The sequence below is a fragment of the Ascaphus truei genome, chromosome 1 (genome assembly GCF_040206685.1).
Source record: "Ascaphus truei isolate aAscTru1 chromosome 1, aAscTru1.hap1, whole genome shotgun sequence".
In the NCBI taxonomy this organism is placed as follows: Eukaryota; Metazoa; Chordata; class Amphibia; order Anura; family Ascaphidae; genus Ascaphus; species Ascaphus truei.
Window position 1 is genome coordinate 249,845,755 of NC_134483.1, and position 26,777 is coordinate 249,872,531.

Consider the following 26,777-nt stretch of genomic DNA (forward strand, 5'->3'; position numbering starts at 1 on the left):
TGTGGTCTTTGCCGGCCCGTCACCGTCATTACGGGTGATGGTACCTGTATTGGGCACCGTCGTGGGTTATTCATCTTGCTTCACAGCATGGCGGGGCATAGGTTAACAACTAAGATCTGCTGCTTTTTAATTTACCCTATCGGTGGTGCTCGCACATTCTCTTTGAGCGTCTCGCTTGCACCACAGCCTTGGTTGTTTCAGTCTCGCTAGACGCACACAGCGGGTCTGTGACGTCACTTCCGGTTCCGGTGATCATCCGTTTTTTCCTTTGTCCACCTCCAAATAAATTGCTTTTGTACTATCCGGTTGTGCCGTACCCCTATTTTTCCCTGCATGCTGTGCTCTACATCCCTCCACCGAGGATTCTACTGCTAATAAGTCCTTTTTACTCAATTTGTCATACAGATGTTGACGCATATACTAGTTGTTGTTTGAATAATGGTAAAACGTGTCTTTGTCTGGTAGCTGCAGGACAGAGAATCATATGTTGCCTTGCTTGTGGGTGCAAAGTATGGCATAAGCCAGATCATCAACAACAAACTAAACATCATGACAACTTTGGCAGAGTTTTCAAACATCAGCAGGATAGAGTTGACCCAGGAGTCTGAGAAAGTGAGCATGGTGAAGGTCTACCTGCAGGATGTCAAGGTAACACATCCACTGTAGAAGCTGTAAGCTCACAACAGTCTGTTTCAAAATTCATATGCATTGGAAATGGCTCGTGGTAAAGTTATAGAATATGAAGGGGTATAATCAGGTTTAAATTCCAATATAATGTGTTGAACAGATAAAGAGTACAAATATCTCTTACAGAATAGCACCAAAATTGGAAACCGGAATCTTCAATCTAAGATTCTATCTGGTGTATTAACATTATAATGTTGGTGAACTAATTAAAATCTTACTTTAATCCAATGAAGATACTGTAAACATACTGTGTATATACAACAAACAGTGTACATCAGTAATATTTAAAACTACGGTGGTTTGGTCGCTGAATCTGTATATATGGTGATGTTGAATACATAAACGGAAAGGACGCATTTCAGAGTATATACTGAACAGTGGGTAGATGTTACTAGATCAGGCGAAAAGATATATGTATATCTCGCCCCAGTTCATAGTGGTATAGAAACGTCCGTGGCTAGTAGTAGTTGTTAACTGATGATCTACTAATATCCAGGTGGTTCTTAACTCCTGTGATCAGCATAAACAGCAGGAGTCCCAAGATCTTAACACCATACTATTTGTATGTCGCGTAATTAATATCGCGTGCACCAGCTTGTATGTTTTTGAAGTTCCTTAGGTTTAATATCAACATGCATATCAAGATATTAAAGTAATCTATTTGGCTATTAATATAACCTCCTAATCACCAAATTTATAGCTATGTATACTCCTGCAGTTCATCTAAGGGGACATACAATGTATGAATATGAACGCAGAATATGGTAGCTGTAGCTTATCATATACTGTACTGTAGCTTCCCCAGACCTGGTGTCCTTGTGCTGATCAGCCAATAGTGCGTACAGTTGTGGTCTAGTATATATGTTGTTGTCTTCTTAGAATTCACAGCCTTGGGATGATGAAAGGAAGATATCCCGGTTGTATGTGGCTAATGAGTAGATGTTCCTTTATAGAAGCAAACAGTCCCTACCAATGTTTTATGGGGTATTTCTATATTATCAGTTCCCTCACTCTTAGCACACAGAGTGTGAATGTAACAGTGAATGTTTTAGTGGTGTGAATTGCATTAACATTTCTTATTGTTGCTAACGACTCTCCTTTGTTCAAGATACAGTATACACTAAGTATACTGTATTTTGAAAAAGAGATATACCATTGCTTTTTTATTACCAGGTTGTGTCTATGTTATCATGTAGCAAAATGCTGGTGTGTTTTAAATAATACTGCAAGCATTTTTGTGGTTTTAGATTCTTGTTTTTATGAACTATATGTTTTTATTCTTCTACTTCTTTTGTTTTTTTAAAGCCACTCTCTCTCCTGCTCGAGTCAAACAATGCGAAGGACATTGCTTGTCTTATTTCTGGCTACTGCAAGTTGTTTGTGGATTCTGGAGCTACCATATTTCTGTGGCCTGGAAATAACCAACGGCATCGAGTGTCTGCTGAAGAAGGTAAGTCAAGCTACCCATTGCCAAGAGTGCGACAAATGAGGAGGAGTTGAAGTTGACTGGCATTTGACCTAATTATTCATTTAAATTAGCATTTTCTAAGATGCAAAAGCAGTCACAAACATATAGGGCCATATTTAGTAAGAAGTGCTTTTTGTAAGACACCTTCAGTTCTGTAAGTCACCTTACCATACAAGTGAATAGACTATAGGGGCCATATTTACTAGTCAATATGGCCCTTAACTGTGGCATACTGTATATGGAGAATTGATAGAAAGAACAACAGCAATGAGCATGACCATTGGATACACAATTGAAAACCTAATTCTGAGAAAGTTAAAGTATTCGGATAGATTTAAAATCAACAGTACCTCTATCCAATTTTTATTTTTTACCTGAAAAGACTAGGGACTACGACTGACATGACTTTATCACACCTTATGTCCCAGCACTTTTGGAAAATAAAGATAGCACATAGCAACAGTATTAATGTTAGCCTAAGAATAAGAGAAATGTTGCTTTGACGCAAAGAGAGATATTCACTAAGCACAAAAGTAGCGTATCACACCTCAATCAAGAGTTAACTGCCAATAAAGTTAATCAGGGCTTTATTTATTTGACAGCAGCGCCTTTTTGTACTAGTAAAATATGTCAGGATATTAAAGGATCTCAGTTCAGATGCAGAGGTTGATCTGCATTTAATTTCCGAAACAATTCTGTTTAGACTATTCAGTTTTCTATAGAGAATTTTAGAATACGAAGACTGGTTTGTAAATGCAATTGAATACACTGAGGGCTATGCACTAAGCTACGCGTTTTTGCGCTCGATTGGAACATTTTTGCTCGGCCGAAAAAAAGTGAAGAAAAGGCGGGATTCACTAACATGTTCAGGGCATTTTGTTCCGGCCGAGCAAAAATCTGCCAGATCACGCGAGCTGCTTTTCCCCCTCCCAGCTATTGTGCTTAAACTTGTAAAGCACGATAACTGATAGAAAAAAAGCCTGTAAGAACTGCATGGGGACGCTGCGTCTCAATGTACGGCTCTTACAGGCGATCGTACTTTATAAATATACATTATAATAATAGTGTACATGAGCAGGGGGTCTCCTGAGCTGAACCGCATTGGTTTCAGGTCCGGGGACCCCCTACTTCATGAGATACAGGCCCCCTTATGTGGTGCCGGTATCCCCTGTGCTTTTAAAAGTCCTGCGTCAAGTGACAAAGGGATTTAAATCATGCACGGGGATACCGGCTCCCCATAACAGGGTCTGTATCTCATGAAGTAGGGGGTCTCCGGACCTGAAACCAATGCGGTTCATCTCAGGAAACCCCCTGCTCATCTACACTAGTATCAAAACACACATAACAATAAACAATCATTCATTACCGTAGCGGATAGCCGCTATGGTAATGAAGCTGCATTAATGTAATTTTTATTAATAGTGAGCGGGAGCAGGGGGTCTCCTGAGCTGAACCGCTTTGCTTTCAGCCTCAGGGACCCCCTGCTTCCCGAGTTACAGGCCCAGATATGGGGTGCCAGTATCGCCTCCATTATTTACATGCCACACAATGTGGACGCAATAAAAATGGTGGCGACACTGCTTTCTGATGCCCCATACTGGGGCCTGTAACTCGGGAAGCAGGGGGTACCTGAGCCAGAAACCAAAGCGGTTGCTCCCGAACAATATTAATAAAAATACATTAAAGCAGCTTCATTACCTTTGTGGATATCCACTAAGGCAATGAAGGGGTTAAGGCACAATAGCATATTTATTGGGGACAATTGCCCCCAATAAAACACTGCAATACACAACACACCCACCCCCTGTGCCCCCAAAAACCCCTATGCCCCCCTAACATACATCAAACAGCTTAATTTTGGGGGGGATGCACAGGAATTATACTGTAGGCCGGCGGTGAGCCTCGGGTGGTCCCCGCGGGTGTCCGGGGGTCTCCGCTTGCCTGTAGTACCAATCCTGTGCCCAAAAAATACATCAATAATTTTAAATAAATACATCCCCCTCCCCCTCGCCCCCTAACACATACAGTACAATAAAATGCAAAATTACTATTATCCCCATATGGACAATAATGCATTTGCCCATTTAAAATACATTCATCAGAATAAATAAAATAAAAAAATCTTGCACTCACCCTTGCCAGGCTGCCACGATGAAGGCCGTCCTCATCCCCATTTCGTCCATGCCCTCCGGTGCTGCAAAAAATGCACAAGAATAATAAGTGACAATCTAATGTCCCCTAACCCCTTAATCACCTTAGCGGTTAGTAACCGCTAGAGTAATTAAGGGGTTAACCCACCATCCCCCACTACCCACCCGGGAGACCTAACCACCCTCCCCCACTACCCACCCGGGAAGCCTAACCAGCCCCCCCACTACCCACCGGGAGGCCTAACCACCCTTCCTTGGGGACAATACCCCCTTCACCCACCCCAGCTACCCACAATAAAAACACTACACAGAACAGCCCCACTACCCAACTCCTAGGCCCCCAATAAACATTATCATATTTAATAAACTTTAATACATAACCCACCCACCCCCTGTGCGCCCCCCCATAAAAACATGTTTTCTTATTTTACATACAGGCTTAATACCCCAGGCCGACGGGTGTCTGCAGGCCCCACAGTGTATCCCGGGAGGTACCCATGGGTGTCTGGGCCCCACGGGTGTTCCCATGGGTGTCAGGGGGTGTCAGGGTCATCCCCACAGGTGTCTGGGGACCCTTGGGTAGTTCCCACAGGGGTCTGTGGCCCTCGGTGGTCCCTGTGGGTCCTCAGGGCTCCCACAGCTTTCGGGCCCCCGGGTTCTTCCCCGCAGGCATCCCCAGTGGGCGTCCGGGGGTCCTCAGGCGGTCTCCATAGGTCCCCATAGACCTGCGGTACCAACACTGTATGTAAAACAATAAACATGTCATACATTTAAATAAATCAACCCCCCCACCACCACCAAAACACATGCAGTACAGTAATGTGCAAAATAACTATTATCCAGATATAGATAATAGATTATATGCACCTTATTAAACACATTAACCAGCATAAATAATGTAAATAAATACAGTTCTACTTACCACAGCCAATGTGATGGGCATCCTCGTCGGGATTCTGCAAGGTCCCTGTCCTCCGTTGACAGAAAAATAAATTGCAAATACATTCTAATGTCCCCTAACCCCTTAATTTCCTTATTGGTTAATAACCGCGAAAGTAATTAAGGGGTTAACCCACCCTGTCCCGATACCCACCCAGGTGGCCTAACCACCCTCTATATATTATATATGGGCATGATCTACCCACTGTACAAATGAACGGGTGAAGGGTGGGGATAGTTGCCTGGAGAGGGTGGTTAGGCCACCTGGGTGGGTATCGGGTGGGTATCGGGTATATATATATATATAATATGGCATGATTAACCAATATACAAAGAAATGGTTAAGGATTACCAAAACATGCCCAAATAAAAGCATCACATAGCAACATCAAACACAGCACATATCAAAATATCACATAGCAACATCAAACACACCACATAGCCAATTAAATATATAACAAATGGCAATCAAACAATTGAGTGGGTACATGATGCAAATAATCTCACTCAATGCTCAAACTAAAAGAAACAATTATAAACAAGATCCAATGCCATCCAAACAATAAGAAAATAAAAACAAAGCAAGAAGTAAACAGAAATAAATTACCAACAATCAATTAATCCAATACAAAATCAATGACACAATTCACTATTAAAAGACCAAAACCAAACCATTCTGAAATAAATGCAAGTTCAAAGTAACCACCATCATCCAAAATCTAATTATCAAAAATAAGCCATTATTAAAAAGCAAGCCTCCACCCTGAAATAAACTATTTAAAACACCACAAAAAAATTACATCTAACTAAATAAAAATTACATTGCACAAACATTTCTAAACAAACAAGCAAACGACATTTAAAATGCATCAAAATAAGCATTTGCAAAAACAACCATTGATTGTCCCTGTATGTATATCCATACGGACATACATAAATACAGGGTTAATAAATGGGCATCCCAAAAAAATAAATTACAGTAAAAATAAAAATACAAAACAACCATTGATTGTCCCTGTATGTATGTATATCCATACATAAACACAGGGGCAATAAATGGGCATAAAAAAAATGAATCACATTAAAAAAAATCAAAAACCTGTAACAGATAAATAACATACATTTAATTTTTGAAGTGAAACTTCCTTAGTGGCACCTCATTCGTGATGGGGCAAAAAAGAATTGTGGAGACAGAAATGAAACGGATGTGACGTCAGTGCTGGCAGTTGAGGCCGGGCTGTGTTCTGGCTCATGCTGTGTTCTGACATATGCGGCGGCAATAGCCGCCGCTCCTAACGGCCGCTGCCATGCCGCGCATGCGCAGTTGTGACGGCGCCGCTGATTCCCCGTCCGTTCCCCGCCCATTGATATGCTGCGCATGCCCGGTAGTCATGGCGACACTCGAGACACCATGACTCTCCTCACAGGGACACTGAAGCCCACACTGCTCCCCGGGGCTCTATGCAGGCATTAATCTCCTGCGGCCTCTCCTCCCGGTGCATGCCCCGGCCGAGGCATAGAACTGCTCCGGTAACGGGGGGGGGGGGAGGAGGGGGGTGATGAGTGCGCTGCGTCCCCCACGTCCCCCACAGCACCATCAGAAGCCTCCGAGTCAGCTCCAGCTGACGATGACGCGCTTCTCCCTCTCCCCCCGCCGACACTGCCTCCATCTCCTCTGTGCCGCGATCTGGTAGGAATGGGGGGGGGGGGGGGGGCGGGGGGGCGGACTGCTGAAAGGGTCTGGGTGCAGGGAAAGGATAAGGGTGCTGGGGGGAGGACAATTGTGCTGGAGGGAGCACAAGTGTGCTGGGGAGAGTCAGGAGAGTCACACATACTGACTCACATACACACACACTGACTCACATACACACACACACACATACACACTGACTGACCCCCCCCACACACTGACTGACCCCACCCACCCCCCCCACACACTGACTGACCCCCCCCCACCCCCGCCACACACTGACTGACCCACCCACCCCACCCCCCACACACTGACTGACCCACCCACCCCCCCCACACACTGACTGACCCACCCACCCCCCCCCGACCCCCCCCCCACACACTGACTGACCCACCCAACCCTACCCCCCACAAACTGACCCACCCAGCCCCCCCCCACACTGACTGAAACCCCCCACACACTGACTGACCCAACCACACACTGACTGACCCACCCACCCCCCCCCCCACACACTGACTGACCCACCCACCCACCCCCCCCCCCCACACACACTGACTGACCCCCCCACCCCCCCCCCCCACACACTGACTGACCCACCCACCCACCCCCCCCCCCACACACTGACTGACCCCCACACACTGACTGACCCACCCACCCCCCCCACACACTGACTGACCCACCCACCCCCCCCCCACACACACTGACTGACCCACCCCCCCACACACACTGACTGACCCACCCACACACCCCCCCCACACACACACTGACTGACCCACCCACACCCCCCCCACACACTGACTAACCCACCCACCCCCACACACTGACTGACCCACCCACCCCCCCCACACACTGACTGACACACCCAAACCCCCCCCCACACACACTGACTGACCCACCCACACCCCCCCCCCCACACTGACTGACCCACACCCCCCCACTGACTGACTGACCCACCCACACCTCCCTGCACACTGACTGACTGACCCACCCACATCTCCCCGCACACTGACTGACCCACCCACACCTCCCTGCACACTGTCTGACTGACCCACCCGCACCTCCCCGCACACTGACTGACTGACCCACCCACACCTCCCCGCACACTGTCTGACTGACCCACCCACACTTCCCCGCACACTGACTGACTGACCCACCCACACCTCCCCGCACACTGACTGACTGACCCACCCACACCTCCCCGCACACTGACTGACTGACCCACCCACACCTCCCCGCACACTGACTGACCCACCCACACCTCCCCGCACACTGACTGACTGACCCACCCCTCCCCGCACACTGACTGACTCACCCACACCTCCCCACACACTGACTGACTGACCCACCCCTCCCCGCACACTGACTGACTCACCCACCCCTCCCCGCACACTGACTTACTCACCCACACACCCCCGCACACTCTGACCCACCCACACCCCCACACACACTGACTTACACATACACACTGACACAAATACACATACACACTGACTGACACACATACACACACACTGACTGACACACACACACACACACACACTGACTGACACACACACTGACTGACTGACATACACACACACACACTGACACACATACACACAAGGAATTCACACTTAGTGCAAATAGCTAATACATGGGATGTGTGCCGAGCACGCGCATTCTAAGTCAAATTTATTTGCGTTTTGTAACTGAAATTGTATTTTGATTTTTAATTAAAACATCACCAACACAAATACAATTTCTGTGACAAAAGTCAAAGAAGTTTCACTTACTATGCGCGTGCTCAGCACACACAGCTTTTTTTACTTCCCTTTAGATGACCTCACCTTCCGAATTCGGGGGAGAACGCATACTCACGAACCAATCCACGCAACAGGAACCAGGTAAAAAAAAACAAGTCTTTATCTTCTTTCTTTTTCTTCTTCTTTAAATTTGTAATCCATATCGTCAGTCTTCTGGGTCTTCTGGGGTCTTCATCTATCACTTCCTCTTCATCTGTGCCTTCATCCGACACGCCCTCATCTTCTTCTTACTGCAGGAGATCCTTCCTCCTCAGCTTCTTGCTCTAAAATGAGGCGACATAGACTTTTATAGGCCTATGACGTCAGATTTCCATCAAATGGTTCCCATTTGGACCTCCTGCAGTAAGACCTCCTGCAGTAAGAAGAGGATGAGGGCATGCCGGATGAAGAGGAAGAGACAGATGAAGACCCCAGAAGACCCAGAAGACTAACAGTATGGATTACAAATGTAAAGAAGACGAAAAAGAAAGAAGATAAAGACTTGGGGTTTTTTTTACCTGGTTCCTGTGCGTGGATTGCTTCATGAGTATGCGGTGTCCCCGGGATTCAGAGGGTGAGGTCATCTAAAGGTAAGTAAAAATATTAAATGTATGTTATTTTTATTTTAAAGGTTTTTGATTTTTTTTTTAATGTGATTGATTTTTTTTTTTATGCCCATTTATTGCCCCTGTATTTATGTATGTCCCTATGGATATACATTTATACAGGGACAATCAATGGTTCTAAATGGTTCGAGTATTCTAAAACTTGCCTTGTATATGCTGGGTACATTTCAGTGACATTTCTGCAAAGGCAATGGCCCATCGGATTAACACAGTTTAGATGGGACTGCCAGGGACCCCCGCTGTTAATCCGATGGGCCATTAGTCTCTGCAGAAATGTCACTGAAATGTTGCAGCATGTACCTGGGTCTTTTTGGTAATTGCCACTGGTTTGTTTTAGAATAACCGTCGGCACTACAGTATTGGCATGATCTACCCACTGTACAAATGAATGGATGAAGGGTGGGTGTAGTTGCCTGGGGAGGGTGGTTAGGCCTCCTAGGTGGGTATCAGGGCAGGGTGGGTTAACACCTTAATTACTTTAGTGGTTATTAACCGCCAAGGTGATTAAGGGCTAAGGGATATTAACTTGTATTTGCTATGTATTTTTTTTTGCAACGGAGGACAGGGACCTTGCAAATCCTGATGAGGATGCCCATCATATTGGCTGTGGTAAGTAGAACTGTATTTATTTACTTTATTTATGCTGGTTAATGTGTTTAATAATGGGCAAATAATCTATTATCCATATCGGGATAATAGTTATTTTGAACATTACTATACTGTATGTATGTGGTGGTGGTGGGGGGGATTGATTTATTTAAATGTATGACATGCTTATTTTTTACATACAAGGTTGGTACCACAGGTCTGCGGGGACCTATGGAGACCACATGAGGACCCATGGGTACCACCTGTGGACCCACGGGGACACCTGCGGGCCTGCAGGGACCACTCGAGGGCCCCAGACACCTGTGGGAACCACCTGAGGGCCCCCAGACCTCTGTGGGACCACCCAAGGGCCCCTAGACACCTGTGGGGATGACCCGGGACCCCCAGATGCCCGCGGGACCACCCGTGGACCACATTAAGGCCCGTGGTGGCCCATGGGTACCACTTGGAGGCCCATGGCACCTAGCAGGGACCACCCGGAGACCATCAGACACCCGTGGGTATCTCCGGGTGCATTGTGGGGCCTGCGGGCACCCGTCTGGACCACCGGGGACTCCTTTTGGCCTGGGGTATTAAGCCTGTATGTAAAATAATAAATCATGTTTTTATTGGGGGGGGCACAGGGGGTGCGTGGGTTATGTATTAAAGTTTATTAAATATGGTAATGTTTGTTTATTTTCTGTGTAGTGTTTTTGTGGGTGAAGGGGGTATTGTACCCAAGGGAGGGTGATTAGGCCTCCCGGGTGGGTAATGGGGGAGGGTGGTTAGGCCTCCCGGGTGGGTAGCGGGGGAGGGTGGGTTAACCACTGAATTACTCTACCGCTTACTAACCGCTAAGGTGATTAAGGGATTAGGGGTATTTTTGGCAGCACCTGAGGACATGGACGGGATGAGGATGAGGACAGCCTTCATCGTAGCAGCCTGGCAAGGGTGAGTGCAAGATTTATTTATTTTATTTATTCTGATGAATATATTTTAAATGGGCAAATGCATTATTATCCATATGTGGATAATAGTAATTTTGCCCATTATTGTACTGTATGTGTTAGGGGAGGGGTGTAACATTGGTACCCCAGGCCCGCGGGGACCCACGGACAGCCGCGGGGATTACCCGGGGACACCCGCCAGCCTGTTGTATGGATGGTGTGCCTGAAAAAAGGTAAACAAAGAATTTTTTCTAAGTCCAGCTTCTTTTGCGCCTGCCTTTAGCTGGCGTGTTTTTCTGGCATGCTTTTAAAGCACGATTCACTTATAAAATCCCGCGGACTGGCAAAAATCGCCGCGTTTGCCTTTTTTTGCCTGATTGGGCGGGTTTTGCTCGCAGGCCAGAAAAAATGCCTTTTAAAGGCCGATAAAGCACAGTTATCACTGCTTAGTAAATTGCGCAGCAGACTGTTTCAGCCTTAAAAGGCACTTTGCGCTCTTAAAACGACTTGTCGGAGCTTAGTGCATAGCCCCCACTGTCTTTGTTTTATGGCTAAATTATCACATTCTTTATTACATGTCTATTGTACAGCTTTATAAAAATATGTTGAAAAGAAGTGATCATAATAGGAATTCCAAATATACGTAATCCTCAAGCAAACCTTGCGTGAAACATCTACAGATGCAACTGTCTGTTCAGAGCCAATGTTTGAGGAAAATCCTTGAACATCTCGCAAACACTCAGATAGTCCACATCAGGCTATAATGGACCATCGTATTAATACAGCGGGGGTCCCTCTGTTTTAATAGGACTCGCACGGTGTGAATCCTACCTGGCTGCACCTGTTGTCACGGGAGCTTGTGCAGGGTTATAATATACACAAACATAACTGGGTTGAATTGAATGCGACTTAGATATAATAAAGAAAGTTTATTCCTTGAAGAAGGTGAACACACAAAATATACAAATAACATACGGAATATGAACACACTTAGGGGTTGGACAATGAAGCAATCAGGATCTGGATTGGCAATTCATTCAGCAATACAGGATACAAATGAAGACACTGGGCATAGAGCTTACAATCAGTTATATAGGATTTAAGCCCTATCCCTTAACATTGGGTGTCAGGTATTGGTTACCAATTACCTACACCCAATTACCCCTTGCCAGCTCACGTGGGAAGTGAGGTAATACCTGCCCACAGGGGTGGGCATTATTCTAATCAGGGGGCCATTTTCGTAGGCCCACTCCCAAAAGATTGGCGTCTCCTAGTCTGCCAGAAGGGGATCTGGCCAGGAAACCCTTTTGTCTAAAGGTGTGATTTATGACACTTGTAGAACCACTCAAGTCATGCTCTGTTCCGCCCTAGTATATACAAACAGGGTGGGGGAGCCTTTGATCAGGGGGCCTGTTGCAAACATTATGTCGCCCCCTGAACATTAACATACAGTACTGCAGAGCCAGTATCTTTCACAGGCTTTTATGCCAGACACCAAATTCAGTACATTTCCACAATTATATATATTAAAATAATCCATTCGGCTGGGCAAGTGGGCTACAAATTGCCAGATCCTCATGCCGGAGAGGACTCTACACGGTGGCCAATTTTCAGCTCACTGGGACCCACCGAACGGGAGTTATAGAAATACACTTTAAATGCACCTTTACAGAAATTTTATTTATCTGCCATTGAAGTTAATGGCAGAAATCCAAACTAAACAATTAACCTGACTTCGTTCTGTTGCTCAGAGAGTGTCGGGATTTGCATGCAGTCATGCCGGAGCAGTGACTACATGCTGGCCAAATCCCAGCTCTCTAGTCCGTACAGAACTGGAGTTATGGACTACAGGTTTTTACCATTTTTAGCTTAGCCGTTTACCTCGCGGCTTTAACCTCCATTGGAATCAATAGGGCCGGCGCCGCCATAGGAAAATGCATTGGCCGGCGCCGCCATAGGATTTAATGGGACCTCCGCTACCATTGGAGTCAATGGGCAACTCACACTTTTTCATAGTTAACCCTACTCCGTTCGGTTGAGGGGAGAGGGCTGGAAATTGCCATGCAGTCATGCCAGAGCAGTGACTACATGCCGGCCAAATCCCAGCCCTGTGGTCCCTACGGAACTGGAGTTATGGGTTTTCAGTTTACCCTGTTTTCCACTTAGTGTTTCAAAGCCACGCGGCTTTCTCTGCCATTGCGGTCAATGGTAGGACCCTCATGGCCGGCGCAACCCTTTCTCGTCGCCATTAATTGTCGGACCCGGTTTGGGTCGAGTGAGGGGGTTCCTAGGGGCTAGGGGCAAAAATTATTTTATTTCTGGGTGCCCTAGAACAAAAGTTTCCCACGCCAATTGGTCCTGAACTTGACCGAAGCCTAGTTCCCACGCCAATTGAGCGATCAAAGCTCTTTCAAAGACATTGTTTCCACTTTTGCGGTTTTGCGGTCTGGCTGGCTGCCAGTTCATCTCCGGAGGTCGGCCTCGAGGAATCCCTATTGAAATGCATTACTCCATTCACTTTCAATGGGGAAACGCCGCTCCTCCTCTCGGGCGCCACATGCAGGTCTTCTGTAATATCGGGCCCAAATCGCCGGAATCTCCATAGGATTATATGGAGCTCCAATGGCGACTTATGGAGATGCTGCAAAATGGAGACTGCAAAGGCGGGAAATGGGACAAAGGGCAATAATCATGTAAATGCAATTAACCCTTTCCCTCCCGACCTAATCCCAGTGTATGTGGCTGGTACATACACTGTAAAGGTACAAACACCTATAATTGTACCAATATACACGTCTATCAAATAGACCACAGTTTGCCCTGAGGCAGGGGAATAAAACTACATGAAATCCCTCTAAATGTGGGAATAGGATAACCAAGGGATATACCTGTTGGTTGTGAAGCAGGGGAACATATGTATTATAAGTACATTTCTGGTTAACTCCTCACTTCCCAGACGGTTGAAGGGGGTGCCTAATGGGGATGACCCCTTTATTACTCGCTTGGCACCCCTCCCCCGTCACACCTGTATGTAACAGATGCGCAGTAAGAGAGAGAGACTGAATCAGTCACTCTACCTGCGCGCCTCTAACAGGGGATCACGGGGCTTTAATTTTAATAACATATTATTGTAGCAGGGGGACTCCGGAGCTGAATTGCATTGATTTCAGGTCCGGGGACCCCTGCTTCCCGAGATACAGGCAATGTTATGAGATGCCGGTATCCCAGCAGCCATGTTTAAAGTCTCCCGTTTCACGGCCCACGTGATCAGGAGATTTAAACAAAGCAGAAGGATACGGGCACCCCATAACGGGGCCTGTAACGTGGGAAGCATGGGGTCCCCAGGGCTAAAATGAATGTGGTCCAGCTCCGGAGGCCCCCTGCTACAATAATATGTTATTAAAATAAAAGCAGCAACATTACCTTAGTGGCTAACCGCTAAGGCAATGAAGGTGTTAAACCAGACTACCTGATTTATTGGGTGTAGAGTGGGTGAGTGAAGGGGTAGTTTCCCCAGGGTGTGTGGTTAGGCTTACCGGGAAGGTTGCAGGAGGGGTTAACACCTTAATTACCTTATCTGTAGTAACAGCCATGGTAATGAACGGGTTAATACCTCCCACTACCCACCTGCGAGGCCTAACCACCCGCCCTGGGGCAACTCCCCCTTTATCCACCTCCTCTACCCCCAATAAACATTACAATATAATCACCAATACTATACATTGAACAACCCCCCCCACCCCCCCATCTCCCCCAAACAAATACAGTACAGTAATAGGCAAAATCCCTATTATTCATATCTAGATAATAGCTAATTTGCCCATTAAAAAATAAAATATAACCAAAATATGACCTAGCCAGCATATAGTAAATTAAAGTTGTACTTATCCCCTGGTGGCCACTAAGCCCTTAATCACCTTAGCGATTATTAACCACTATGGTAATTAAGGGGTTAACCCCACTCCCCCTACCCACCTGGGATGCCTTACCACCCTCCCCGGGGCAATTACCCCACCACCAATAAACCAATTGATTAGCAAAGGACAGGAACACCTCGTGGAGGAGAAGGACGCGATGCACCGCCGTGCAAACAGAACAAAGGCTGGTCAGGTGACTCAAAAAAACTTTATTGCAACAAGTGTAGAGCTAACAAATCCTTTGACGCGTTTCAGCCGATTGGCCTTGGTCAAAGGCCAATCGGCTGAAACGCGTCAAAGGATTTGTTAGCTCTACACTTGTTGCAATAAAGTTTTTTTGAGTCACCTGACCAGCCTTCGTTCTGTTTGCACGGCGGTGCATCGCGTCCTTCTCCTCCACGAGGTGTTCCTGTTCATTCACTGTTTCCGGTCGCACGCCGGGTTGCTGGATTGGCCGCACATCACTTCACCGCCGGTCATAGCAGCATGGCAGCATGGCAGTCAATGGGCAACCTAAAAAAAAAAAACAAGCACCAGAAATACAATACAGTACATTACAATTAAATAAAAAGAAGCAGTTGTAAAAAAATGCATTGCTTGTCACAGTGCTTAGCCATAACCCAAAAGGGGCATAGATAAACACATTGACAGTCAATGGGCATCGTAAAAAAAAAAAAAAAAAAACAATGAAATAAAATACAATCAATGTGTTTCTTACCTTTGATGTCTTCACCCTCCAAATCTGACTCCAGCAGTAACCTCTTCACAGCGCAATGCTCCTCTACAGCCGATGGTTATTGCCATAGTATTACTATACATGACAGCAACCAGAGCTCATGCCCAAGCCAAACTTGTATTAGCTTTCGAATGCACCATGACTCTGCGCTTCTTTAAATGAGAAACTAAAGCTCACCTACAGCAATATGGAAGTTCTGATTACTCTTATGTGAAAAGATTCTGACATACTGTACAAATGTAACGACTGTTTTTCTTAACGCTAACACGATTGAACCCACTTTTTAAGGTAATTTTGACCGCATATTTCCCTCATGCGTAAACCGCGGATCCATTAATTTAAACTAAGCAGCGATGAATTTTGCGTTAAAACTTGTGTTAGCTCTAACACGCGTTTCTGCATTTCAAATAATCTGTGACATCTGTATGAATATGTATGTTTCTTGTTTGAATGTTATTTTGTTTAAATTCTCTCTAATAGACTGTGTTTTTACTCTATACATAGGTAATATAATCCATATATATATATTTAATGTGATATACAAAACAATATGTAAAACAATATGTTTTTATTATAAAAAATGATGAAAGATCCTTTGTTCTTTTCCAGTACCAGTAGACATTATGATTTTATCAAACATTTAGGGGTATGGCATACAACGTTTTGTTCTTTGGACAATAAAAATACCTCTGAGCTGGTGGTGATGATCCAAATAACAAAACAAATGTAAATCAGAATCTTAATACATACAAATGTTGCAGGCTTCATTGTCTCCTCTGGTGTGTTATGGTGGGTTATTGTACATTGACAGATTATGCGCCATTACTGCCATTGAATACAGAAAACCACTGGGATATTCTGCTTTTTGACAATATATGTTGTGTTATCTGGGAGAACAATGTCACATGCTACATCTGTAAATGTGATCATTTAATTAATTAATTAGATTTGTTTGTTTGATCTTAAGGGTATGAATCCAGGGCCTGCAGTGACTCAGAAGAATCATCAGAAGTTGATTCCTCCCTGGAACCTGCATCAGGTCTCCACTTTCTGAAGTACGACAGCATAAAACCATTACATGAGGAAGTGGAAAAGGAAGAAGAGGAAATAGAAGATGTGCATGGATTGAACCAAGATGGAGAAAAGAAAGACAGTAATGGTGGCGAGAGAGGGTGCTGTGATGAAGAAAATAATGATACAGACAGCATCTCTGAAGCTTCGGATTCTGCTAACACAGAAGGACAAGGCTACAAAATCAGCTGGTCAAGTGACTCCATTGATGCTCTGGAAGAAGATGATCTAGAGACTTGTTCTTCAAGCAGGCCAGAGTTTTTTCAGTTTTATACCCCTAGCTTGAAAGATATGGCCATAGAAGATCAGGGTGTTTTTACCGATAGGGAAGAGCTGGAAAGCAAAGAAAATGGAAGGAGAGGATCTGATCCTTTGCTCTGCCTTTTGCAGCTGCCCAGCAGCAGAGAAGATACGGTGATGGATGTAAAAGAGTCTTCTTCTAGATTCCCAAGAGATGCCGAAGGCAGAGAGGAAAATGAACTACATGCTTTCTCTATTGCATATCAGCTGTTAGAACACAATAGAATGGAGTACTACAGCCTTTGCTCTAACGTCTCACCAGCTAGCAGTGTGGAAAGGAACATTCCCAGTAGTCCAGAGAGCAACTCTGGGAAAGATTTGGAAGTCGAAGTAGGAGTAAAGAAGAGCATTTGTCATTTGGGTCTGAATGACGAGGTGGAAGCGCTCATCCTGGATCCTCCTCCTGGTTTTGGTGACAGTAGTTCTGAAGAAGAATTTTTTGATGCTACAGATCGTTTCACACCAACTCTAACTTCTCCAGGTAAGGAATCTAAACAAATCAAGGCAACAATAACATAATTATTGTCTTGGCATAATCACAAAAATATGTTGGCAATAAACTACAAGCTATACATAGAAAGCACTACCTGGAACAATATGTATACATAAAATTGATCAGTATATTAATTATTTCATGAAAGTTGCTAAAAACAGAAAATTGCAAAGGGAGGTTACACAACAACGAGAAGGAGAAAAAAGTCAATAACATCTGAATTTTATTTTGAGGGTTAAATAGAACTTTTACAGTTTATTGGCAATATTTTTGTTCTCTAAGGATCTTCACTTGCTTTCAAGTTTACAACTCTTCATTGTTTTTTTTTTTTTTAATTTCACACTATAATAGGGACTACCCGAGCTTCTTTCTTTTAGTGAAGATTTTTAAATTGTAGGTACATGTATTTTACTATTTATTATTATTCTCCTCGCACATGAAGAAACCTTTGAGGTTTAGCATATATTATCTATAAAGAACTGTCTTTTTGGCCTAGACAAGAGAATTTAGTGTATTGGTTATAACCATTGTAATTATTTTTGTTCCTTTAGCGTCCTGAATTGCCAACACTTATTCTTGTTATTTTTCCTCTTAGGTTTAAAATCAGTTTCCAATAAGGAAGAGAGTGCATTTCAATATCCAGGCAATGAAGCATTGTATAACTTACCAGACTCAAATGTTTTAATGCAAAAGGCAATAAAAGAAAACAAAAAACAAAGGGATTCTAAAAAAACAACAAAAGTCTTAAGAAAAAGAAGATCATTCTTACAGACAGACTACACTTCTCAGGTTACATTTCCGGTATCACCATCCAACTCTTTGGAGAGTATGGATCATGTATGTTGCTATGAAAAAGAATCTCACTTTTCCATTGATTCACATTCTCCAACGGTTTCTTCCTTGAAGGACACTGAAGGGGAACCTTCTCTACTAGAAACCAAGCCACTTATTCAAAACAAGTCCACAGTTAAAACCAAAGGCAAAACACATTCCCCAAACCTAATGGAAATGGAGCCTGACACTATGGAAACCAAGTCAGTTACTGATTCTGTAGTATCTTCCATCTCAGCTATTCGTTTCAGAACTAATCATGGAGGTGAAGAGAAAGGACAAAATGATAATCCTGGTCCGAATAGCAATGATGATGCAGAAAACACTCTTATTTGGAACACATTGGAACACAGTGGTCGAGCTAGTCCTTCTGAAATATATCTACAGTTGTACAATACAAGTATTAATAGCCAATTGAATCCCTGCATGGCAGCGGTTGATTCTAATGATAGCAGCTTGATGAGTTGTATAAAAGAAGAACACATATTAGAAGGCTTCGAGCCAAAGATTAAAACAACTTTCAAAAACATATTTAAAAATGGAATTCAAGACGATTATTTGAATAAACATAATGCCTCAAAATCTTACCCAAATCCTACAAGCAGGCAGTCACTTTATGTTGCTAAATCAGAAGATGAACCAATACCCTGCTTGTACAGCATAGTAGAAATTGATTCTACTCAAACTGAAGGCAACATGGACAGCTTTGTTTTACCCAGAGAGAAAAACAGCACTCAACTTTTTCCACAAAAAACGCAGAAATCATTTGATATCTCTAATGCCACAGATTTGCTTTTTGATTTCAGTGGTATTTCTGGCCTTTTAACTCACTTCTCCATGAACTCACTTAGAGAGGAGACCACTCCAATGATACTCAGTGATCAGAATGTGCCTTTCTGTGATGAAGAAGAACATCTCCTCGTAAGAAACACAGATTTAGGAGTAGTGTGTGGGAATTCACCTAATATGGAAAGATGTTGCAGCACTGGCATAGATACATTTCTGTCATCCTCACTAAACTCTTTACAAACGACGTTAGTCCCTCTTGAACTTTGTTATGCTGAGAATGAGGAGGAGAGAGACAGTGGTGCTTTTTTGCTAAACTCAGAGAAAGGCCACAGTGAGCATTCAGTGTCTACAAAGAGCTATCAATCAGAAACACAATCAAGCAGAGAGATCCTTACTAATTCACTACACCAAGGCTTTGATATGAACCATGATAAATCCAGTAGAGACAATGAAGATCATGCTCTATACAGTCCAGAAAAAAATATACAAGAAAATATGAATAAACCTGTCATACCTGAAATAAGAAATGCAGGAAATTGCAGCTGCCAATTATCTTACGTAAGCTGTTTTCGAGGTGTAGACACTGAAGCGGAGGATGAGACAGTTGCCTTTGGTGAAACTATATCATCATTACCTACGACGATACCTCCTGCAGCAGAAAATGTATTGTCTGTGGAAAGGAATCGATTTAATTTAACTAATAGCATTAGTGAAAGTATAGTTTTCTTAGAACACTGTGATGCCCTAAATCACTTAAGAAGTATAATACATGACACTCCAACTGGCTTTGGAAAATTACAAGATAGTGTTTTGGACCTGCAAAAAATCTTAGAGCAATTTAAAAACAATGGAGAGATTCATTCCCAGGACAAATGTGCAGCACGTTTTTCAGAAGACAAATCCGTTCTTTGCAGTGTATCTCGGAAGCTGATGTCCACCTGTCAAAAAGTGCTGAGGTCAGAACAGTCCTCTGTAGAGATGTACCAAGCAGTTGAAGAGACTTTCCTCAACCTTATGCAGATGACAGAGGTGTGCCTCCAATTTTCGAGTTGTGTTCGGTGTAGTAGAAGGCAGATAGATGTCGAAACTAATCTTCAGGATCTTATATGCACCTTTCATCAATTTGTTCAGGCTGCTAAAAAGGCTTCGGAGAGAGAGAGCCGGGACCTGCATTCTAAACTTCTGTCTCGCCAGTGCACTGCTCTGACTGCTGCTGTGTTTTGCCTAACGCAGCAGTATAGGACATTAATATCTCTATGAAAAAGATTTATTTGACTAAAATCTGTGCTCTGCATCTTTACCCACTTTGTAACGTGTCTAAAAAGGGTTATATCAGCATTAGAAATGTGTTAAAATTAACCAAGAATATTTTGCACAATCATACAAATTATATATATATATATATATTTATATATATATATATATATATATATATATATATATATATATATATATATATATATATATATATATATATATATATATATATGCAAGAACCAATAGCTTAGGTGTACCGATGTTAGTGGTCCAGCTACATTGGCAAAAATGCAGACTGGGCACTCGCAGGTCTTGGTGCAAATATGAACAGTTTTATATTTATTCAAAAACTTGAACCTTTATTAAGATACCGTATAGTGACAAGACCCCATATATATATATATATGTGTGTGTACTGTATGTATATCTATACAGAATATATATATATACATACACACAAAACTGCGTGAAGGCCTAATTGGCATGCAATACCTCTAACAACTGTTGCTAGGTGACCCAGCAGATGCCATAAGTGCCATAAGTATCAGAACTGAGCAGAAACGCCAAAAGAAATAATTAAAAACAGTGCTAGATACCCAAAGATGTAGCACACACATTGTAAGACACTGTAGGTGATGAACACAGAGACAACGACAGGAGACTTGCGTTTGGAAAATTAAACATAGGCTTTTACTCAGAAACTCAAAATACAGCTCTTTCTCAGCTCCAGCAAGTAAAAATTCCATACATGCAAACATAGCATGGGAATATATATCATACCCAGTATCCCTCTGCAGTCCAGGAAGAGCACCTTCCTGGGCTGCACGTCGCCCTCCTTTTAAACTTTTACTACCCATCTGGGCTTGTTAATCCTCCTGCTTCCTTCAGGCAGGGATTAACTTCTTGCTGACCGACAGCCAACTGTCCTAGCTGTTGGAATCAGGCTTGCCCCTGTTACAGTCCCCCCAACCCGCCCTGTTTGTGTGTATCAAGGGCTACTTGCGGCCGAAGCACATCCCTCCACTCCCTCTTGAGACATAAAATCAGCTGTGGCATTCTCTTTGCCTGGCCTATGCTGTATCTCGAAAGAGAATGTCTGGAGGGACATATACCACTTGGTCAACCTGGTGTGGGTTTGGAGCATGGTCAGTCACCAAGATAAAGTTGAAATAGTATCTCAATGCCTCCATTGCCCACATTAGTGCCAATGCCTCGTCTTAATAGCCGCATACAGTACTTTACTGCCCGTGGAAACAATTTTAATCTCAGAGAGAGAATAGGGTGCTCTACCTTGTCAAAATCATGCAACAATACTGCCCCATAACCTATATTAGATGCATCAATCTGTATAATGAACGGTCTCTTAAATTCAGGAGTTTTAAGGGTGGATGCTTTCGATAAGTATTTTTTACTTCATCAATTGCCCACTGACATTTTTTACGTCCAGAATACCTGGGTAGGGGTGCCTTTTTGTGTGAGGTCTGTCATGGCTCCCGTAACCGTAAAATAGGGCAGTATACAGTAAACCTACGGTAATACCTTCCTATCCCCAGAAGTGAACGCACCTGTGTTTTTGTCTGTGGAGTGGGAGATTATCTCATGGCATTTACTTTACTAGTTAATGGTCTTACTCTACCACCTCCCATGGTATAACCAAGGTATTTTATTTCCACCTTTCCCAAGGTACATTTTTTGGGATATGCGGTCAGGCCCGTCTCTCTTAATGAACGGAGCACTGGCTTCTTATGTTCTTATGGGATCCCCAGTGCTTGCTTAATATAATGATATTGTCAAGATATGCAACTGCATAACCCCTATGGGGATGCTACACCCTGTCCACCAACCTATTCAAAGTTTTGGTGCCCCATGTAAACCAAATGGCATGTTCACAAGTTTTAACAGGCCCAGAGGAGCGGCAACATTTTTCAAAGGAATTTGCCAATACACTTTCGTGAAATCCAGAGTGGTTTTGTAGTCCGTGTTTCCTAAGGAGTCAAGCAACTCATCCACTTTGAGCATTGGTTTTGCATCGAACTGTGAGACAGCATTAACTTTACTTACTGAAGGTCTAGTCTAGAGAATGAAGGAGAGAAGGAACCCAATATAGCACTCAGGTTCACACTCTGGGGATAAGTGAATGAATTAAAAACATAATCTTTATTAAACAACATATATAAAATATTGGTCCAACGACGTACTAAGGGTGAGTTGATCCTAAGTAAAGAAAACCATATTGGCTCTGGATCAAAATAAATAGTGTGTGCCAGATGATTTTAATAAACCACTGGTACTGAGTTCACACAGTATTCCTGATGCGGACCTGTGTGGTGGGTGATTATTCCAGGTGTGTCCGGGTAAGTACTGAGATTGCAGGTCACAAGGATAATATATTTAGTACTTAATGGTAAGCGTGACCCAACTGATGGACATAAAAACAAATACACTATGTATATCAGTGGTGGTATAGTACAATCAGCTAAGCTCCTCTATAGAGAAGTGTGTGTGCCCCTATCAGTGTCAGAATGACCTAAGGTAACCCTCTGGGTGCTATACTCCAGGGGTGTGTGGACCTATATTAACCAGCGTGGCTAGAGTCAGAGGTAAGTATCCTGACTAAGGTCATAGAGGTCAGTATCCCAATCTGGGAGACGCTGATGATAGGGGGCAGGCTGGTGACTCACAATTTAACAGAGTGCTTGGTTATGGTAAAAGCTGAAGGAAACCTCACAGATGCTAAGCAGCACCCCAACACGGCAGGGCAGCTGCAGTGTGCTGTAGGTAAGGTTCCTCAGTACTATTATTCCGGAACACTATCCCTATAAACACCTTTAGGAGGCTAAGAGTGACCGTCGGGGCACTTTTGTCCTGTGTTTCATTTAATGATACTAACTATTCGCCTTGAAAAAGCCCTTCGCGAAACTCGCGCATCGGCCCTTTGTATACACGTGCACGCGCAGATCAGGACTGCCTCCTCATGATTCTCTGAGACCGCGAGTTGATGCGGTAGTCTGCGAGTGCGTTTTAACACAGGACAAAAGTGCCCCGACGGTCACTCTTAGCCTCCTCAAGGTGTTTATAGGGATAGTGTTCCGGAATATTAGTACTGAGGAACCTTACCTACAGCACACTGCAGCGGCCCTGCCGTGTTGGGGTGCTGCTTAGCATCTGTGAGGTTTCCTTCAGCTTTTACCATAACCAAGCACTCTGTTAAATTGTGAGTCACCAGCCTGCCCCCTATCATCAGCGTCTCCCAGATTGGGATACTGACCTCTATGACCTTAGTCAGGATACTTACCTCTGACTCTAGCCACGCTGGTTAATATAGGTCCACACACCCCTGGAGTATAGCACCCAGAGGGTTACCTTAGGTCATTCTGACACTGATAGGGGCACACACACTTCTCTATAGAGGAGCTTAGCTGATTGTACTATACCACCACTGATATACATAGTGTATTTGTTTTTATGTCCATCAGTTGGGTCACGCTTACCATTAAGTACTAGAATATATTATATCCTTGTGACCTGCAATCTCAGTACTTACCCGGACACACCTGGAATAATCACCCACCACACAGGTCCGCATCAGGAATACTGTGTGAACTCAGTACCAGTGGTTTATTAAAATCATCTGGCACACACTATTTATTTTGATCCAGAGCCAATATGGTTTTCTTTACTTAGGATCAACTCACCCTTAGTACGTCGTTGGACCAATATTTTATATATGTTGTTTAATAAAGATTATGTTTTTAATTCATTCACTTATCCCCAGAGTGTGAACCTGAGTGCTATATTGGGTTCCTTCTCTCCTTCATTCTCTACAGTTTACACCCAAGCACCGTTCATATCATCATTTCACTGAGGCCGCAGCAGGGGTTCCCCTACTATTTCTTACTGAAGGTCTACACAGAACTGCACTTTCCCATTTGCCTTGGGTACTAGAACAAGTGGACTGCACCAGTCACTATGGGACTCTTGTATAATTCCTAACTAACTCCTTATTTCCAGATGATGTCCTTCCTGCACTCAGGTAGCCTGTATGGGTGAGACCATACGCTCACCCTGAGTTCAGTTATGATTTAATGGAAAATCAAATTGGGTTTTCGTGCGCCTTTCTGGAAAAAAAATCCTTAAACTGGACACCGAGCTCTAAAAGCTCCTGTCGTTGTTCGGGAGTTAGGGAAAAAATATTAATAGCCGGCACTCCAGAGGACTTGTTGAAAAAAATGAAGTATTTATTTAAGAAATCAGATCAACATTTCGATTCATGTTAGGCCCTTTGTCAAGATACCAAAATCACAGTGTGTGCTGCTTATAATTTTTATTATTAATTAATATACACAGCCCTCTAATTGTTTGTGACGCAGGAGGGTGTTGGCTCTAAAACTCTGTGTATGGTTGCATAGCAACTTAGCCAAACAAAAGTGTAACCAAAAAGTGGAGTCATGTGACATGGTGACTATATGAATGTGCATAGTATAAAGCATATAATTATGTGTAATGTGTAAATAAAAAGTTATTTTGGGTTTAACTGTTTTCCCATAGACACCTGATCTAGGACGGTCTACCCTTCTACAGGAGGTTTGGACCCAAATCCGTACTCTCGCTGACCAGATGGATGAGCAAGGACATACCCGGGTTTCCAGGGTTTCAGGAGGTTCACATGGTACATTTACTTACCCTTCCTGCAACCTGGATGAGCAATCTCATAGTTCACTTTGCCTGTACAACGTAGAAACTTAAAGGACCCCTGTCACTTCACCAAAAGTTTACTCTCACTACTGGGAAGAAGCAAGATTACTCTGTCCCTGGGTTGAAACACTTAGGTGGGTGTGCTGGTGTATTATCTCTCCTGAGCATGCTGAGAGTTCTGTACATTTTCCCTTGCAACATCACACACTAACTCTAACCGATCTCTGAGGTTAATTACATATTGTTCCACATATTTAGAAGGGAATGGCTGTTCCTCCCAGGATTCTTTTATGAGATTTAAGATGCCCCAAGGTTGATGACCGTACAATAATTCAAAAAGGGAGCACCCTATAGAGGTTTGGGGAACTTCCCACACTACAAAAAGCATAAAGGGAAGCAGTTCATCCCAATTTCTTTTTTCCGAGGTAACAACCTCCGAATCATGCACTTCATGGTTCAGTAGAACCACTCCATTAACCCAGCCGTTTGTGGATGATATACCAAAATTCTTAGCGACTACATCACTTTGGACATGAAGTTGGTTCTTTGATCTGTCAAGATTACTTTGGGAAGCCCTACCCTAGTGAACAACTCTACTAATATATTGAAATGGTAGAAAAAATGGGAGTGCGAAATACTTCAGAGGACTTTTTAGCCTGAGATGTTTGCCTTTTGCTGACATAAATCTTTTTTTAATCTCATTATTATGTCCATCGCTTCAGTCACTTTTTGTTGTGCACCGCCATTTTTTTCTACCCTTTTCTATGATCGATTGTAGGCAGGAGCACGCTCTTTGGGAAAGGATTCTGCAGTGGTTCCCGGAGGACGCGAGGCACTCCTATACCGTGAGTTCAGAGTGTCACATCATTCAACACATGGATCACTAAGGGACCAGTGTGAGACAGCAGGGGGTAGTTTTGATGTCGCGTAGATCAGGGTCGGGGTACACACCTCACAGGGGCTATCTGGTTGCCGGTCCCTCCTCCCCTTCTATCCTTACCTGTGGGACATTATCCATTTTGTCAACACGCACATGGGCTTGGCTATTTTATATATTCAGCATGCAGGATTGGTCATATGTAATTCTCATACAATTTTTATATATGCTTATATACATATATACAGTGGTGTGAAAAAGAAAGTACACCCTCTTTGAATTCTATGGTTTTACATATCAGGACATAATAACAATAATCTGTTCCTTAGCAGGTCTAAAAATTAGGTAAATACAACCTCAGATGAACAACACATGACATTTCACCATGTCATGATTTATTTAACAAAAATAAAACCAAAATGGAGAAGCCATGTGTGAAGTATGCCTTATGATTCAATAGCCTGTAGAACAACCTTTGGCAGCAATAACTTGAAGTAATCATTTTCTGTATGACTTTATCAGTCTCTCACATTGTTGTGGAAGAAATTTGGCCCACTCTTCTTTACAACGTTGCTTCAGTTCATTGAGGTTTGTGAGCATTTGTTTATGCACAGTTCTCTTAAGGTCCCGCCACAGCATTTCAATCGATTTGAGGTCTGGACTTTGACTGGCCCATTGCAACACCTTGATTCTTTTCTTTTTCAGCCATTCTGTTGTAGAGTTGCTGGTGTGCTTGAGATCATTGTCCTGTTGCATGACCCAATTTCGGCCAAGCTTTAGCTGTCGAACAGATGGCCTCACATTTGATTCTAGAATACTTTGGTATACAGAGGAGTTCATGGTCGACTCAGTAACTGCAATGTTCCCAGGTCCTGTGGCTGCAAAACAAGCCCAAATCCTCACCCCTCCACCACCGTGCTTGACAGTTGGTATGA

General features: G+C 43.6%; 1 protein-coding gene across 5 annotated transcripts in view; it reads left to right on the forward strand.

Moving 5' to 3' along the window:
• Positions 1 to 26,163, forward strand: part of FRMPD1 (FERM and PDZ domain containing 1) — a 418,583-nt gene extending 392,420 nt beyond the window's left edge. For 4 of the 5 annotated variants that reach the window (XM_075602814.1, XM_075602796.1, XM_075602804.1 and 1 more), the window contains 4 exons: positions 466 to 648; positions 1,993 to 2,137; positions 16,497 to 17,381; positions 17,989 to 20,387. In XM_075602814.1, the coding sequence (XP_075458929.1) occupies positions 466 to 648; positions 1,993 to 2,137; positions 16,497 to 17,381; positions 17,989 to 20,273 (3,498 nt within the window). In that variant the 3' untranslated portion in view covers positions 20,274 to 20,387. Of the gene's footprint in view, positions 1 to 465; positions 649 to 1,992; positions 2,138 to 16,496; positions 17,382 to 17,988; positions 20,388 to 24,818 lie in introns of those variants that run through there. The other variant, XM_075602821.1, reaches the window with a different exon arrangement.
• Positions 26,164 to 26,777: the final 614 nt, after the last annotated feature.